Source organism: Staurois parvus, unplaced genomic scaffold (genome assembly GCF_062004578.1).
Source record: "Staurois parvus isolate SC_StPar_1 unplaced genomic scaffold, SC_StPar_1.0 ptg001131l, whole genome shotgun sequence".
Taxonomy (NCBI): Eukaryota; Metazoa; Chordata; class Amphibia; order Anura; family Ranidae; genus Staurois; species Staurois parvus.
The window spans coordinates 824,819-840,685 of NW_028318927.1; the positions used below are offsets into that span (position 1 = coordinate 824,819).

The 15,867-nt window shown below is 47.6% G+C and overlaps 1 protein-coding gene across 1 annotated transcript in view; it reads right to left on the reverse strand.

Annotated features, from left to right (window-relative positions):
• The window catches only part of LOC149439392 (tetratricopeptide repeat protein 39A-like), a 77,255-nt gene that overhangs the window by 36,008 nt on the left and 25,380 nt on the right, over positions 1 to 15,867 (reverse strand). Inside the window, exons 4-7 of the mRNA XM_089659089.1 lie at positions 9,682 to 9,737; positions 7,997 to 8,064; positions 3,284 to 3,348; positions 1,740 to 1,839 (exon numbers count right to left, since the gene is read on the reverse strand). Coding sequence (XP_089515215.1) covers positions 1,740 to 1,839; positions 3,284 to 3,348; positions 7,997 to 8,064; positions 9,682 to 9,737 — 289 coding nt within the window. The remainder of the gene's footprint in view (positions 1 to 1,739; positions 1,840 to 3,283; positions 3,349 to 7,996; positions 8,065 to 9,681; positions 9,738 to 15,867) is intronic.

A 15,867-nucleotide genomic window follows, 5' to 3' on the forward strand; every position in this document is an offset into this window, starting at 1 on the left:
TCCACCTCCTCCTGGGGATAGCAGGCATATACATGAAGATGGTCTAGAACACGTGTCAAACACAAGGCCCACAGGCTGAATCTGACCCGCCAGGCCATTTCATGTGGCCTTCTCCCCTGTGGCACTCCCTCATTTCTGCCCACAACTTATCTCAGCAGTCTACAGCAGAGAAGGACAGAACTCCTCCGCCAGATCCTGCACTTCCCAGGCTTCTCTCTGCGGCCTCCCTCTTCTTTCTGTCTCAGCGGTTGGCAGCAGAGATGATGACAGAACTCCTCCTACAGATCTTGAGCCTCTCTATGCAGCCGCAGCACCCCCTCATCTCAGCATTCAACAGACTCCTGGCAGTTGACTCCAGCCCTCCTCTGGTCCTCCTCCAGACCCTGCACTTTCTGCTACCCAGCTCCACCCCCAGCTTCTTCCTGGTGGCAGCACAAGGCAAAGGGGGTACACTGCGATGCATAGGAGGATGTGGCACTCTTGATTTTTGATGGGGCTCTTGACATCTAATGCAAGGGGGCGGGTGATCTGGACATCTAGTATTACAGATGCAATCTGCCCTTTGAGGGCAGCCATAATGCTGAGGTGTGTAGTTCCAGCCTGATGTCATGGAACAAAGACCCAAAACAGAAGCAGCACAAGGCCTTTACAGCATTCTACAGGTAAGTGAATACTACTCCAAACTGACCACCAATGGGGGCAGAGACAACTGACAAGCAATATTTAACCACTTGCCTACCAGGCAATTATACCCCTTCCTTACCAGGCCAACTTTCAGCGCTGTCGCACTTTGAATGACAATTGCGCGGTCATGCAACATTGTATCTATATGACATTTTTATCATTTTATTCACACAAATAGAGCTGTCTTTTGGTGGTATTTACTCGCTGCTGGGCATTTTATTTTTTGTGTTATAAACAAAAAAGCAAAAAATTTGAAAAAAAAGTTTTTCTTTGTTTCTATTATAAAATTTTGCAAACAGGCAATTTTTCTCCTTCACTGATGTGCACGGATAGGCAGCACTGATGGGCGGCACTGTTGGGCACTGATGAGGTGGCACGGATAGGAGGCACTGATAGTCAGCACTGATGAGCTGGCACTGATAATGGGCACTGACTGGCGGCACTGATGGATGGCACTGCTGGGCTGCACTAGTGGGTGGTACAGATGGGCAAAGGTGGGTGGCACTGCTGGGCAAAGGTGGGCAACACTGGTGGGTGGCACTGCTGGGCACCGATCAGGGCACTGATCATCAGTGCCCTGATGATCGGTGCCGATCCCTCTTCTGACAACTGCCGGTTCTCTGCAGTACTTTCCTGACGCTATGACAGCGTGAGGAAAGTGCAGCCGATAACTGGCAACTGCATTTCCCAGTGATCAACGTGTTATTGGACACGGCTGATCACGTGGTAAAAGGCCGCTGTGATTGGCCTTTTACCATATCATGTGATCAGCTGTGTCCGTAGGGGACACAAATACCTCTGCCCAGCAACATCTATGGGGGCACTTCCACCTGACCAATGCACTCTGCAAACTGTGCTATATATGAAACATTCCTGACCCCTGCACTTGTGATTCTGTATTGTATGTTGGACACAACAGAGTCTGGACTGCTGCACTCTATACACTAGAGTCCTGAAGAGGAGCTCTACGCATGCATATGCAGGGGGGAGTCCTTAAGAAATGAAAGTGTATGCCTATAGAGGGACTGACAGAAATATTCTCAGCATAAACTCACCAGGTTAAACGCTCCAATACCTAAAGATACACCACCTTGTAGATGTGCATGGGACTGGCCCTTCTGGAAGGCGTTTGACTGCATGACAGTGTTCAGATCTCTGAAACCAGACAGGAATATGATTTACACTGGGCACATGAACGCTCTCCTTTCTAATTAAAATATAAATAGGTAACATACAGTAGAAAAACATACAAATATACATAGAAATACTTCAAATTCACCAACTCCCGATCGTCAAGTAGAAAGGAAAAAAAATGGTTCAGCTCTATAAAGTTTTCAATCCAAAATTTCTGGAGTCCTTGGTTAAAGTAGAACTAAAGGCAAAGCTTTTTTTTTTCTTGGATAGAGTGGTGGATTAGAATCTCTGTCAGGTTTTTATTGCTGCCTGTATCCTTGTTAGGAAGATCCATCCTCCCTATTTGTCCTGTGACCGTAATCACCAAAAGCAAAAGAAAGTCCCAAATATATATATATATATATATATATATATATATATATAAAACCATTAAAGTTGGTTTGTTACATCCATTCAATGAAATAGCTGTTGATAGGGTCAGAAATCTCGTGATTGTGCCTTGTGACTGTTATCAGTCCTACCTGTGAAGCTGAACTCCAGGCACAGAAAAGCAGCTTATTATTGGGGGGCGCTAGTCAAGGGGGAGAAGCCACGAGCGCCAGCAGGGGGAAGAAGAGCATTGGGTCTCTCTCTCCTCATTGGCTCACACAGTAGTGGAAGCCATCGGCTCCTGCTGCTGTCATTCACAGCCAGTGAGAAGAGAGTGGGCGACGGAGCTGAGCCACACTCCGTGTGTGCATGGACACACATAGCGTGGCTCTGGAGCGAGCCTGCTCGAGTGCCCCCAATAGCAAGAGGCTTGCTATTTGGGGCAGTCAGCAGGCAGGAGGAGCCAGGACCGCCGGCGGGGGACCCAAAAAGAAGAGGATCAGGGCTGTTCTGTGCAAAACCATTGCAAAGAGCAGGGAAGTATGACATGTTTGTAATTTAAAAAACAAACAATTAACCTTTATTATCATTTGAATGAGGATCCTTCCTGCACCTTCCCAACAGTGCAAGGTTCCCCAATGTCTTCACACTAATGCGGGTAAAACAGTCATTACAAATGGTTATACCTAAAGCTGGCCATACACTAGTAGAATTTTGCTTTAGCAACATTCATTCAATTTTCTAATCTTTCGTGGGGGTTAAATCAACATTTGTTTTTGATTGCATGATGAGAAAATTCAAAGCAGTGGGATGAAAAACAAAAGTCTAACAGTGAATGTGGTTTTCATTCGGGAAAGTCCATTTCTTCTAAAAGTGAATGTCAAAAGCAAATGCTTTCTCAAGTAGTTTTGAACTACTTTCTCCATGAAATCTAATTCACGGATGAGATTGTTCGTACAAAACATTCGTTCGAAAATCTACTGGTGTATGGCCAGTTTAACTAATGAACACGGCTTTCTAGCATGACCTATTAGTTCCATTCCATGGATGGTTGGGAAATGCCACCAGAAACCATCAGCACGTTTCCAGGTCTCACCGATATATCAGGTAGCTGTTCCGAACCTTCATCCCTCCTTTGATGAAGTTGATCATGTTCTCATCCTGTATGAAAACAAAGAAACAGGATGGACAGGACATTCCAGTGTCATCACAATACAGTACAAGAAAACAGAGGATGAAATCAGACTTTTCCTGTGACTGGAGTAAAAGTGGAAGGACCAGTACAGCCGGTTTAGAGTTTTTAGATGCCCCGACTGTGGCTCATGTCGGCTTGTGGTGATGACTTATTAGTTAAAAAGGGAACTATTGTCTATTCCTAGTGGAGTTAAAGTGGAAGTTCAGCCTATTCCTAAGGAAGCCTAAATATCCACCCACCCCCCTTCTAAACCCTATTCTATATACCCTGTGAAAGGAAGATTGTATACTTACCTGAGAGCAATTAAGTCTGCCCATATGGAAGAAAAATATATTTGAAATATATTTTAAAAATACTCTTTCCAAATATATTGACATATATTTGAAATGCTACAATTTTGGCCATATTCAATATATTTCAATAAATATATACCGTATGTTTCGCTGCATAAGATGCACTTTTTTCCCCCCAAAAAAGGGGGAAAATGTCAGTGTGTCTTATGGAGCGAATATGGAGCGGCCGGTCCGGTATTTCCACCGCCGCCGTGTCAGAATACCGGGCCGGCCGCTCAGCTCTGCAGCGGGACCTTACCTGTTCCTCTATCCAGCCCCGCGCTGTCTTCCCGGCTTCTGTAGTGTGGGCGCTGGGCTTGACAGCCGGGTGCCAAGTGCGCATGCGCAAGAAGCGGTGCGCTTTGTGAATGGTAAGGCGGCACCTGGGACAAATGACAGGTCCCAGAAGCCGCCGGACCAATCACAGAGCACAGCGCTTCTCGCTAATGCGCACTGGGCACCCGGCTGTCAAGCCGAGCGCCATTACAGAAGCCGGGAAGACAGCACGGGGCTGGATAGAGGAACAGGTAAGGTCCCGCTGCAGAGCGGACACTACACAAAGAACAACTCTGTGGAAGTAAGAGCGGGTACCTATCAAATTAATCTCCTGTACTGTCCACAGTCTCTGGTCATCCCCTGTACTGTGTCTGCAGTCTCTGGTCATCCCCTGTACTGTGTCCGCAGTCTCTGGTCATCCCCTGTACTGTGTCCGCATCTGGTCATCCCCTGTACTGTGTCCGAAGTCTCTGGTCATCCCCTGTACTGTGTCCGCAGTCTCTGGTCATCCCCTGTACTGTGTCCGCAGTCTCTGGTCATCCCCCGTACTGTGTCCGCAGTCTCTGGTCATCCCCCGTACTGTGTCCGCAGTCTCTGGTCATCCCCCGTACTGTGTCCGCAGTCTCTGGTCATCCCCCGTACTGTGTCCGCAGTCTCTGGTCATCCCCCGTACTGTGTCCGCAGTCTCTGGTCATCCCCCGTACTGTGTCCGCAGTCTTTGGTCATCCCCCGTACTGTGTCCGCAGTCTTTGGTCATCCCCCGTACTGTGTCCGCAGTCTCTGGTCATCCCCCGTACTGTGTCCGCAGTCTCTGGTCATCCCCCGTACTGTGTCCGCAGTCTCTGGTCATCCCCCGTACTGTGTCCGCAGTCTCTGGTCATCTCCTGTACTGTGTCCGCAGTCTCTGGTCATCTCCTGTACTGTGTCCGCAGTCTCTGGTCATCTCCTGTACTGTGTCCGCAGTCTCTGGTCATCCCCCGTACTGTGTCCGCAGTCTCTGGTCATCCCCCGTACTGTGTCCGCAGTCTCTGGTCATCTCCTGTACTGTGTCCGCAGTCTCTGGTCATCTCCTGTACTGTGTCCGCAGTCTCTGGTCATCTCCTGTACTGTGTCCGCAGTCTCTGGTCATCTCCTGTACTGTGTCCGCAGTCTCTGGTCATCTCCTGTACTGTGTCCGCAGTCTCTGGTCATCTCCTGTACTGTGTCCGCAGTCTCTGGTCATCTCCTGTACTAGGTCTGCAGTCCATTGGTTCAGAATATTTTTTTTCCTGTTTTCTTCCTAGGTGCGTCTTTTGGTCAGGTGCATCTTATGGAGCAAAAAATACGGTACACATATTCTGCATGTTGAAATGCGTTTTTTATTACAAAATATATGAAAAATATTTTTTAAAATACATTTCAAATATACGGTATGTCTTTAAAAATACAAATCTACATTTTTGAAATGCATTTACAACTATATGTAAAAATATATGTTAAAATTACTTTTTTATATGTTAAAAAAAAATCTGAAGAATATATTTTAAATATTTTAAAAAAATGTTTTAAACATATATACATATTTTTTTTTAACATATAAAAAAGTCATTTTAACATATATTTTTACATATATTTGTAAATTCATTTCAAAAATTTAGATTCACATTTTTAAAGGCATACAGCATATTTGAAATGTATTTTTTTTATATTTTTCATATATTTTGTAATAAAAACACATTTCAACATGCAGTATATGTGTATATATTTATTGAAATATATTGAATACGGTCAAAATTGTAGCATTTCAAATATATGTCAATATATTTGGGAAGAATATTTTTAAAATATATTTCAAATATATTTTTCTTCCTTGTGGGTGGTCACATGATCTCTTCAGCGGCCAGCTTCAGTGAAGAGGAGAGACTGCCAGGAAATTGTTGCGGAGCCTTGGCGCTGACATCACCCATCGACTTACTATGGGGCACCCGTTGTCAGCTGTCCCTCCTCTACACTGAAGCCACCGCTCACAGCTGACCATGTGACCGGACCAGATCACTCTCAGATAGGTAAAGTATACACAAGCATAGATAGAATAGGGTTTAGAAGGGGGATGGGAGCAGATTTAAAGTAGTTGTAAAGGCTCCAGTTTTTTTTAACCTTCATGCATTCTATGGATGAAGGTAAAAAACCTTCTGAGTGTAGCAGCCAGCCTCCCTCCCAGCCCCCCTAACACTTACCTGAGCCCCATTGAGATCCAATGATGTGCACAAGAGCCTTGGCTCTCCAGGGGTTCTGCTCTCCCTTCTCACTGGTTTTAAATCACAGCCAGTGAGCCAATGAGAAGAGAGAGGGGGCGAGCCTGAGCTGCAGCTCTTTGTGTGAATGGACTTACAGGACAGTAGCTCAGGAGCTTGGGTGCCCACCATAGAGATTTGAAAATCCCGCTCTTCTCTGTGCAGCACTTCTGGGATAAACCAAATTCACTGTGCAAGCGCTGACCAATCAAGAACGCTCTGGCCTGTCCTGGAAGCACTGCACAGAAAATAGGGAGAAGAGTGGGGATAAGTACAGCAGGGCCTGGGGAGGGGGGGCAAACAGAATGTACAGTGTTCGTTCTTTTCATTTTTTCTGAAAAGATGAATAATTTAAACAATTCCAGGTATGGCATAGCTGCACTGCTCCAGCTTGGACCAAAGTAACTCTGCATATTCCACACCTGTGGGATCCCTCTAGAAGCTGGAAATCACTGTAGAGGACACAGCTGCACCAGTGGTCTCCACTTGCTTACGAGTCCTGTGCAGAGTGGCTGCCCAGCTGCATTGTGAATACAGGAGGTCAGCTACTTGGCCTGGTCAATATTTAGACAATACTAGGTATTTTTTCAATGAATGCAAAGTATTTTCTGATTGGATGAGGTGGAACATTGACGTCACGCTCTCCACCTCGTCTAGTCAGAGAACACTTTGCATTCTTTGAGAAAATACAAAGCATTCTCTGAATGGCACCCATGCTGAGCAGGCCACCTCATGTGTTCAGTCTTCACATCCCATAAAGCCAAGGCGTATGCAGCTAACGTGAAAATTCAACCAGTATATGCAGAGACAGTATAACTCCTATTAATGTTTGGTGTAGAATGGACACCACTATCCATGGAGATTTCATAGAACTGAGCCCCTGTCATTCAACTCCCTTGTAGGTGGAGCGCAAATATCAGGGTGGCTTCAGAAGACCCAGCATGGCAGATAGCCACATAATAGGTGGACAGCACAGTGGCTAAGTGGTTAGCAGCTCTAGGGTTGTTGGTTCGAATCCCAAACACGGCACTACCTGCATGGAGTTTACATGTTCTCTCTGTGCCTGCGGGGGTTTCCTCCCACTCAAAAAGACATGCTGGTAGCTAAATTAGGTCTTGTTTAAACTGGCCCTAGTATGTGTATGTATGAATGTGAGTTAGGGACCTTAGATTGTACACCCCTTGAGGGTTAGGGACTGATGTGAATGTACAATATATATGTAAAGCTCTGCGTAAACTGACAGCGCTATATAAGTACCTGAAATAAATGAAATTTACCAAAGTTCTGATAGTTAATTTTTCTGAATTGACAGGATGGATAACAAAGGGAACGGCAAACAATGATTATGGCATATGTAACCATGTAAATTTTTTTCCCCACAAGGGTTTACGAACCCTTTAAAGTGACTTTTTACCATTCCTTGTGCTATCCCATCTAACAGTACCTGTACATACAGACTGACTGCACCCGCTCTCCTGTCACAGATCTCTAGCCATCCCTAGATAGCAGCTGTGACAACTCCGTGTAAAAGTTGGCTTTACCTTCAATTACATAAAGTCTGCCCAGACACAAGGACACGTTTGGAGGGAATTTCTTTTTTTTTTTCCTTTTGGCTGAATGCACAGCCATTAGATATAAATATGAATTCACAGTATATACTTACAGAAAAGACACTACACTCTCCCATTAAGAGGTCATCTATGCCTGAGTCCGTAAAGAAGAGAAACACAAACCTGCAGGAAAATCAGAGCCGCTCTCTGTAACAAACACTCGGCATAGCAAACCTCCGCGTGTATTTCAACTGCAACACCAAAAAGACAACATTGTAACAAAACTGAGACATAATTGCATGGCAGTCAAGCTATGCTCTCTAGCTGAACTACAAGTCTCAGCATGCTGACCCAAGCAAGACAGGCTTAGCATAACTAAAGGCAAAACCTTTTTTTTTTGTCCCCCCTTCACCCCCCCCCCCCTTTTTTTTTGGATAGAGTGGATTAGAATACCTATCAGGTTATGGAGATTCACCATATTTGTCCTGTTTGTCGTCATCAATGAGAGTGCCAGTGAAAGAAAAATCACAAACTTTGGGTTGTCACCAGAACAAGAATAGATTTCCATCTTCCAATGGGGACACTGGTTCTGGCTCTGGTGAGCACAGGGATTTCCTCATTTTGAAAGGATTTCCTCTCAAATCTCCATAATGGGAGCAATGAATAAATGAAGATATATGAAAGGGGTTATAACCCTTCCTTACTCTATCAAGAATGAGAAAAAAGTTTTGCCTTCAGTTCTACTTTAACAAGAAAGTTATTAGAGCCCAACTTTGTAATCATTTCATGTACTGAACACTAAGGGGCGTATTAATAAATGGGGCACAATTGAATGTTCTCAGGCTATATTCCCTGCAGATTGAATGCGAAACATACCACACTATAACCACTAGATGGAATTGATGGTACTTATTTCCTGTGATAGTTGGTGTCATCTAGTGGCCATAATGGGGTATTTTCACCATTTCACAAGGGCAGCACAGTGGCTAAATGGTTAGCACTTACGCCTGGCAGCACTAGGGTCACTGGTTCAACTCCCAACCACGGCACCACCTGCCTGGAGTTTGCATGTTCTCCCTGTGCCTGCGTGGGTTTCCTCCAGGTACTCCAAAGACATGCTGGTAGGTTAACTGGATCCTGTCTAAATTGTCCCTAGTATGTGTATGAATGTGAGTTGGAGACCTTAGATTGTACACCCCTTGAGGGTTAGGGACTGATGTGAATGTACAATATATATATATATATATATATATATATATATATATATATATATATATATATAAAAATAAAGCACTGCGTAAATTGATGACGCTATATAAGTATCTGAATTTAATAAAAAATTCACAAATTCTCAATCTGCAGAGAATATTCAGTATTGCCCCATTTGTACACAACAAATTTACATGCAGTTTCCAAGGATGAACAGGTATGCATTTTTTTTTTATAAGGCAGCTCTATAAATATATGCATTTATTAGAACACAACATTTTGTCATTCAGAGCCTGTATGTATGGTACATGTAAAACCAAAACCTTTTTTTATTTTTTTTTTTTTAAATTTTGTGTAGGAAAGGGTTAGAATTTAGAATCATGTCATACACTCCCTTTCATTTCCTGTTGCATCACTAATAAAGGACGTGACGCAACAAAACATACTGACTGGGCTTTAACTTTTCCCTACTTTATTAAAAAAAGAACAAAAAACAAAAACACAAGAAAAAAAAAAAAGCTTAAGGTAAGTGACAGCACTTCTTAATTGTACCCTGGGCAAAAATGAACATTTAACCATTGCAGTACATGGGGAGCCCCACAGCCAGGTCAGTTAAAAATTCCCCGGAGTTCAGCTTTAATCCACAAATCACTTCTCACCTTCTGTATAGGATTCTGCTCCTGATTTATTAATAAGTGAGGTTTTCTTTCTGAACCTGAAAAAATATGACAATAAAAAAAAAAAATTGTATTCATATACTAACATATAGGAAAAACAGCGATCTGACTTTACCCATGACTTACCATCAGTGCAACGATTAAATCCCACTGTCCAGGCAATCTAAGATATTATTATACAGTGTTTATATAGCGCCATTGTCTGATAGGGTCCCACTATAGAGCTGAAACTGAAACCGTTAACACACACATATGAGCACTGCTTTACTTGTATTTTTGTCCATCCAATCCTATCTATATATGGGAGACCAGATATAGTGAATGCAGGGTCCTGGGGAGACCAGATATAGTAAGTGCAGGGTCCGGGGAGACCAGATATAGTGAATGCAGGGTCCTGGGGAGACCAGATATAGTGAATGCAGGGTCCGGGGAGACCAGATATAGTGAATGCAGGGTCCGGGGAGACCAGATATAGTAAGTGCAGGGTCCGGGGAGACCAGATATAGTGAATGCAGGGTCCTGGGGAGACCAGATATAGTGAATGCAGGGTCCGGGGAGACCGGATATAGTGAATGCAGGGTCCGGGGAGACCAGATATAGTGAATGCAGGGTCCTGGGGAGACCAGATATAGTGAATGCAGGGTCCGAGGAGACCAGATATAGTGAATGCAGGGTCCTGGGGAGACCAGATATAGTGAATGCAGGGTCCTGGGAGACCAGATATAGTGAATGCAGGGTCCTGGGGAGACCAGATATAGTGAATGCAGGGTCCTGGGGAGACCAGATATAGTGAATGCAGGGTCCGGGGAGACCAGATATAGTGAATGCAGGGTCCGGGGAGACCAGATATAGTGAATGCAGGGTCCGGGGAGACCAGATATAGTGAATGCAGGGTCCGGGGAGACCAGATATAGTGAATGCAGGGTCCTGGGGAGACCAGATATAGTGAATGCAGGGTCCGGGGAGACCAGATATAGTGAATGCAGGGTCCTGGGGAGACCAGATACAGTGAATGCAGGGTCCGGGGAGACCAGATACAGTGAATGCAGGGTCCGGGGAGACCAGATACAGTGAATGCAGGGTCCGGGGAGACCAGATACAGTGAATGCAGGGTCCAGTGAATGCAGGGTCCGGGGAGACCAGATACAGTGAATGCATTGTCCGGGGAGACCGGATATAGTGAATGCAGGGTCCGAGCAAACCAGATATAGTGAATGCAGGGTCCTGGGAGACCAGATATAGTGAACGCATGGTCCAGGGAGACCAGATATAGTGAATGCAGGGTCCGGGGAGACCAGATATAGTGAATGCAGGGTCCTGGAGAGATCAGATACAGTGAATGCAGGGTCCGGGGAGACCAGATATAGTGAATGCGGGGTCCAGGGAGACCAGATATAGTGAATGCAGGGTCCGGGGAGATCAGATATAGTGAATGCAGGGTCCTGGGGAGACCTGATATAGTGAATGCAGGGTCCGGGGAGAGTGGAAATAGTGAATGCAGGGTCCGGGGAGACCAGATACAGTGAATGCAGGGTCCGAGGAGACCAGATATAGTGAATGCAGGGTCCGGGGAGACCAGATATAGTGAATGCGGGGTCCGGGGAGACCAGATATAGTGAATGCGGGGTCCGAGGAGACCAGATATAGTGAATGCAGGGTCCGGGGAGACCAGATACAGTGAATGCAGGGTCCAAGGAGACCAGATATAGTGAATGCGGGGTCCGGGGAGACCAGATATAGTGAATGCGGGGTCCGAGGAGACCAGATATAGTGAATGCAGGGTCCGGGGAGACCAGATATAGTGAATGCAGGGTCCGGGGAGACCAGATATAGTGAATGCAGGGTCCGGGGAGACCAGATATAGTGAATGCGGGGTCCGAGGAGACCAGATATAGTGAATGCAGGGTCCTGGGGAGACCAGATATAGTGAATGCAGGGTCAGGGGAGACCAGATATAGTGAATGCAGGGTCCGGGGAGACCAGATATAGTGAATGCAGGGTCCGGGGAGACCAGATATAGTGAATGCAGGGTCCTGGGAGACCGGATGTAGTGAATGCAGGGTCCGGGGAGACCAGATATAGTGAATGCGGGGTCCGAGGAGACCAGATATAGTGAATGCAGGGTCCTGGGGAGACCAGATATAGTGAATGCAGGGTCAGGGGAGACCGGATATAGTGAATGCAGGGTCCGGGGAGACCAGATATAGTGAATGCAGGGTCCTGGGAGACCAAATGTAGTGAATGCAGGGTCCGGGGAGACCAGATATAGTGAATGCAGGGTCCGGGGAGACCAGATATAGTGAATGCGGGGTCCTGGGGAGACCAGATATAGTGAATGCGGGGTCCAGGAGACCAGATATAGTGAATGCAGGGTCCGGGGAGACCAGATATAGTGAATGCAGGGTCCGGGGAGACCAGATATAGTGAATGCAGGGTCCTGGGGAGACCAGATTTAGTGATTGCAAGGTCCGGGCAGACCAGATATAGTGAATGCAGGGTCCGAGGAGACCAGATATAGTGAATGCAGGGTCCGAGGAGACCAGATATAGTGAATGCAGGGTCCTGGGGAGACCAGATATAGTGAATGCAGGGTCCTGGGGAGACCAGATATAGTGAATGCAGGGTCCTGGGGAGACCAGATATAGTGAATGCAGGGTCCGGGGAGACCAGATATACTGAATGCAGGGTCCGGGGAGACCAGATATAGTGAATGCAGGGTCCGGGGAGACCAGATATAGTGAATGCAGGGTCCGAGGAGACCAGATATAGTGAATGCAGGGTCCTGGGGAGACCAGATATAGTGAATGCAGGGTCCGGGGAGACAGATATAGTGAATGCAGGGTCCGGGGAGACCAGATATAGTGAATGCAGGGTCCCGGGGAGACCAGATATAGTGAATGCAGGGTCCGGGGAGACCAGATATAGTGAATGCAGGGTCCTGGGGAGACCAGATACAGTGAATGCAGGGTCCGGGGAGACCAGATACAGTGAATGCAGGGTCCGGGGAGACCAGATACAGTGAATGCAGGGTCCGGGGAGACCAGATACAGTGAATGCAGGGTCCGGGGAGACCAGATACAGTGAATGCAGGGTCCAGTGAATGCAGGGTCGGGGGAGACCAGATACAGTGAATGCATTGTCCGGGGAGACCGGATATAGTGAATGCATTGTCCGGGGAGACTGGATATAGTGAATGCAGGGTCCGAGCAAACCAGATATAGTGAATGCAGGGTCCTGGGAGACCAGATATAGTGAACGCATGGTCCAGGGAGACCAGATATAGTGAACGCATGGTCCAGGGAGACCAGATATAGTGAATGCAGGGTCCTGGAGAGATCAGATACAGTGAATGCAGGGTCCGGGGAGACCAGATATAGTGAATGCAGGGTCCGGGGAGACCAGATATAGTGAATGCAGGGTCCTGGGAGACCAGATATAGTGAATGCAGGGTCCGGGGAAACCAGATATAGTGAATGCAGGGTCCGGGGAGACCAGATATAGTGAATGCAGGGTCCGGGGAGACCAGATATAGTGAATGCAGGGTCCGGGGAGACCAGATATAGTGAATGCAGGGTCCGGGGAGACCAGATATAGTGAATGCAGGGTCCGGGGAGACCAGATATAGTGAATGCGGGGTCCGAGGAGACCAGATATAGTGAATGCAGGGTCCTGGGGAGACCAGATATAGTGAATGCAGGGTCATGGGGAGACCAGATATAGTGAATGCAGGGTCATGGGGAGACCAGATATAGTGAATGCAGGGTCAGGGGAGACCAGATATAGTGAATGCAGGGTCCGGGGAGACCAGATATAGTGAATGCAGGGTCCGGGGAGACCAGATATAGTGAATGCAGGGTCCTGGGAGACCGGATGTAGTGAATGCAGGGTCCGGGGAGACCAGATATAGTGAATGCGGGGTCCGAGGAGACCAGATATAGTGAATGCAGGGTCCTGGGGAGACCAGATATAGTGAATGCAGGGTCCTGGGGAGACCAGATATAGTGAATGCAGGGTCAGGGGAGACCGGATATAGTGAATGCAGGGTCCGGGGAGACCAGATATAGTGAATGCAGGGTCCTGGGAGACCAAATGTAGTGAATGCAGGGTCCGGGGAGACCAGATATAGTGAATGCAGGGTCCGGGGAGACCAGATATAGTGAATGCGGGGTCCTGGGGAGACCAGATATAGTGAATGCGGGGTCCAGGAGACCAGATATAGTGAATGCAGGGTCCGGGGAGACCGGATATAGTGAATGCAGGGTCCTGGGGAGACCAGATTTAGTGATTGCAAGGTCCGGGGAGACCAGATATAGTGAATGCAGGGTCCGAGGAGACCAGATATAGTGAATGCAGGGTCCTGGGGAGACCAGATATAGTGAATGCAGGGTCCTGGGGAGACCAGATTTAGTGATTGCAAGGTCCGGGGAGACCAGATATAGTGAATGCAGGGTCAGGGGAGACCAGATATAGTGAATGAAGGGTCCGGGGAGACCAGATATAGTGAATGCAGGGTCCTGGGAGACCAGATATAGTGAATGCAGGGTCCGGGGAGACCAGATATAGTGAATGCAGGGTCCGGGGAGACCAGATATAGTGAATGCAGGGTCCAGGGAGACCAGATATAGTGAATGCAGGGTCCTGGGGAGACCAGATATAGTGAATGCAGGGTCCAGGAGACCAGATATAGTGAATGCAGGGTCCGGGGAGACCAGATATAGTGAATGCAGGGTCCTGGGGAGACCAGATTTAGTGATTGCAAGGTCCGGGGAGACCAGATATAGTGAATGCAGGGTCCGAGGAGACCAGATATAGTGAATGCAGGGTCCTGGGGAGACCAGATATAGTGAATGCAGGGTCCTGGGGAGACCAGATATAGTGAATGCAGGGTCCGGGGAGACCAGATATACTGAATGCAGGGTCCGGGGAGACCAGATATAGTGAATGCAGGGTCCGAGGAGACCAGATATAGTGAATGCAGGGTCCTGGGGAGACCAGATATAGTGAATGCAGGGTCCGGGGAGACCAGATATAGTGAATGCAGGGTCCGGGGAGACCAGATATAGTGAATGCAGGGTCCGGGGAGACCAGATATAGTGAATGCAGGGTCCGGGGAGACCAGATATAGTGAATGCAGGGTCCGGGGAGACCAGATATAGTGAATGCAGGGTCCTGGGGAGACCAGATACAGTGAATGCAGGGTCCGGGGAGACCAGATACAGTGAATGCAGGGTCCGGGGAGACCAGATACAGTGAATGCAGGGTCCGGGGAGACCAGATACAGTGAATGCAGGGTCCGGGGAGACCAGATACAGTGAATGCAGGGTCCAGTGAATGCAGGGTCCGGGGAGACCAGATACAGTGAATGCATTGTCCGGGGAGACCAGATATAGTGAATGCATTGTCCGGGGAGACCGGATATAGTGAATGCAGGGTCCGAGCAAACCAGATATAGTGAATGCAGGGTCCTGGGAGACCAGATATAGTGAACGCATGGTCCAGGGAGAGCAGATATAGTGAATGCAGGGTCCGGGGAGAGCAGATATAGTGAATGCAGGGTCCTGGAGAGATCAGATACAGTGAATGCAGGGTCCGGGGAGACCAGATATAGTGAATGCAGGGTCCGGGGAGACCAGATATAGTGAATGCAGGGTCCGGGGAGACCAGATATAGTGAATGCAGGGTCCGGGGAGACCAGATATAGTGAATGCAGGGTCCGGGGAGACCAGATATAGTGAATGCAGGGTCCGGGGAGACCAGATATAGGGAATGCAGGGTCCGGGGAGACCAGATATAGTGAATGCAGGGTCCGGGGAGACCAGATATAGTGAATGCAGGGTCCGGGGAGACCAGATATAGTGAATGCGGGGTCCTGGGGAGACCAGATATAGTGAATGCAGGGTCCGGGGAGAGTGGATATAGTGAATGCAGGGTCCTGGGAGATCAGATATAGTGAATGCGGGGTCCTGGGGAGACCGGATATAGTGAATGCAGGGTCCGGGGAGAGTGGATATAGTGAATGCAGGGTCCGGGGAGACCAGATACAGTGAATGCAGGGTCCGAGGAGACCAGATATAGTGAATGCAGGGTCCGGGGAGACCAGATATAGTGAATGCAGGGTCCTGGGGAGACCAGATATAGTGAATGCAGGGTCCGGGGAGACCAGATCCA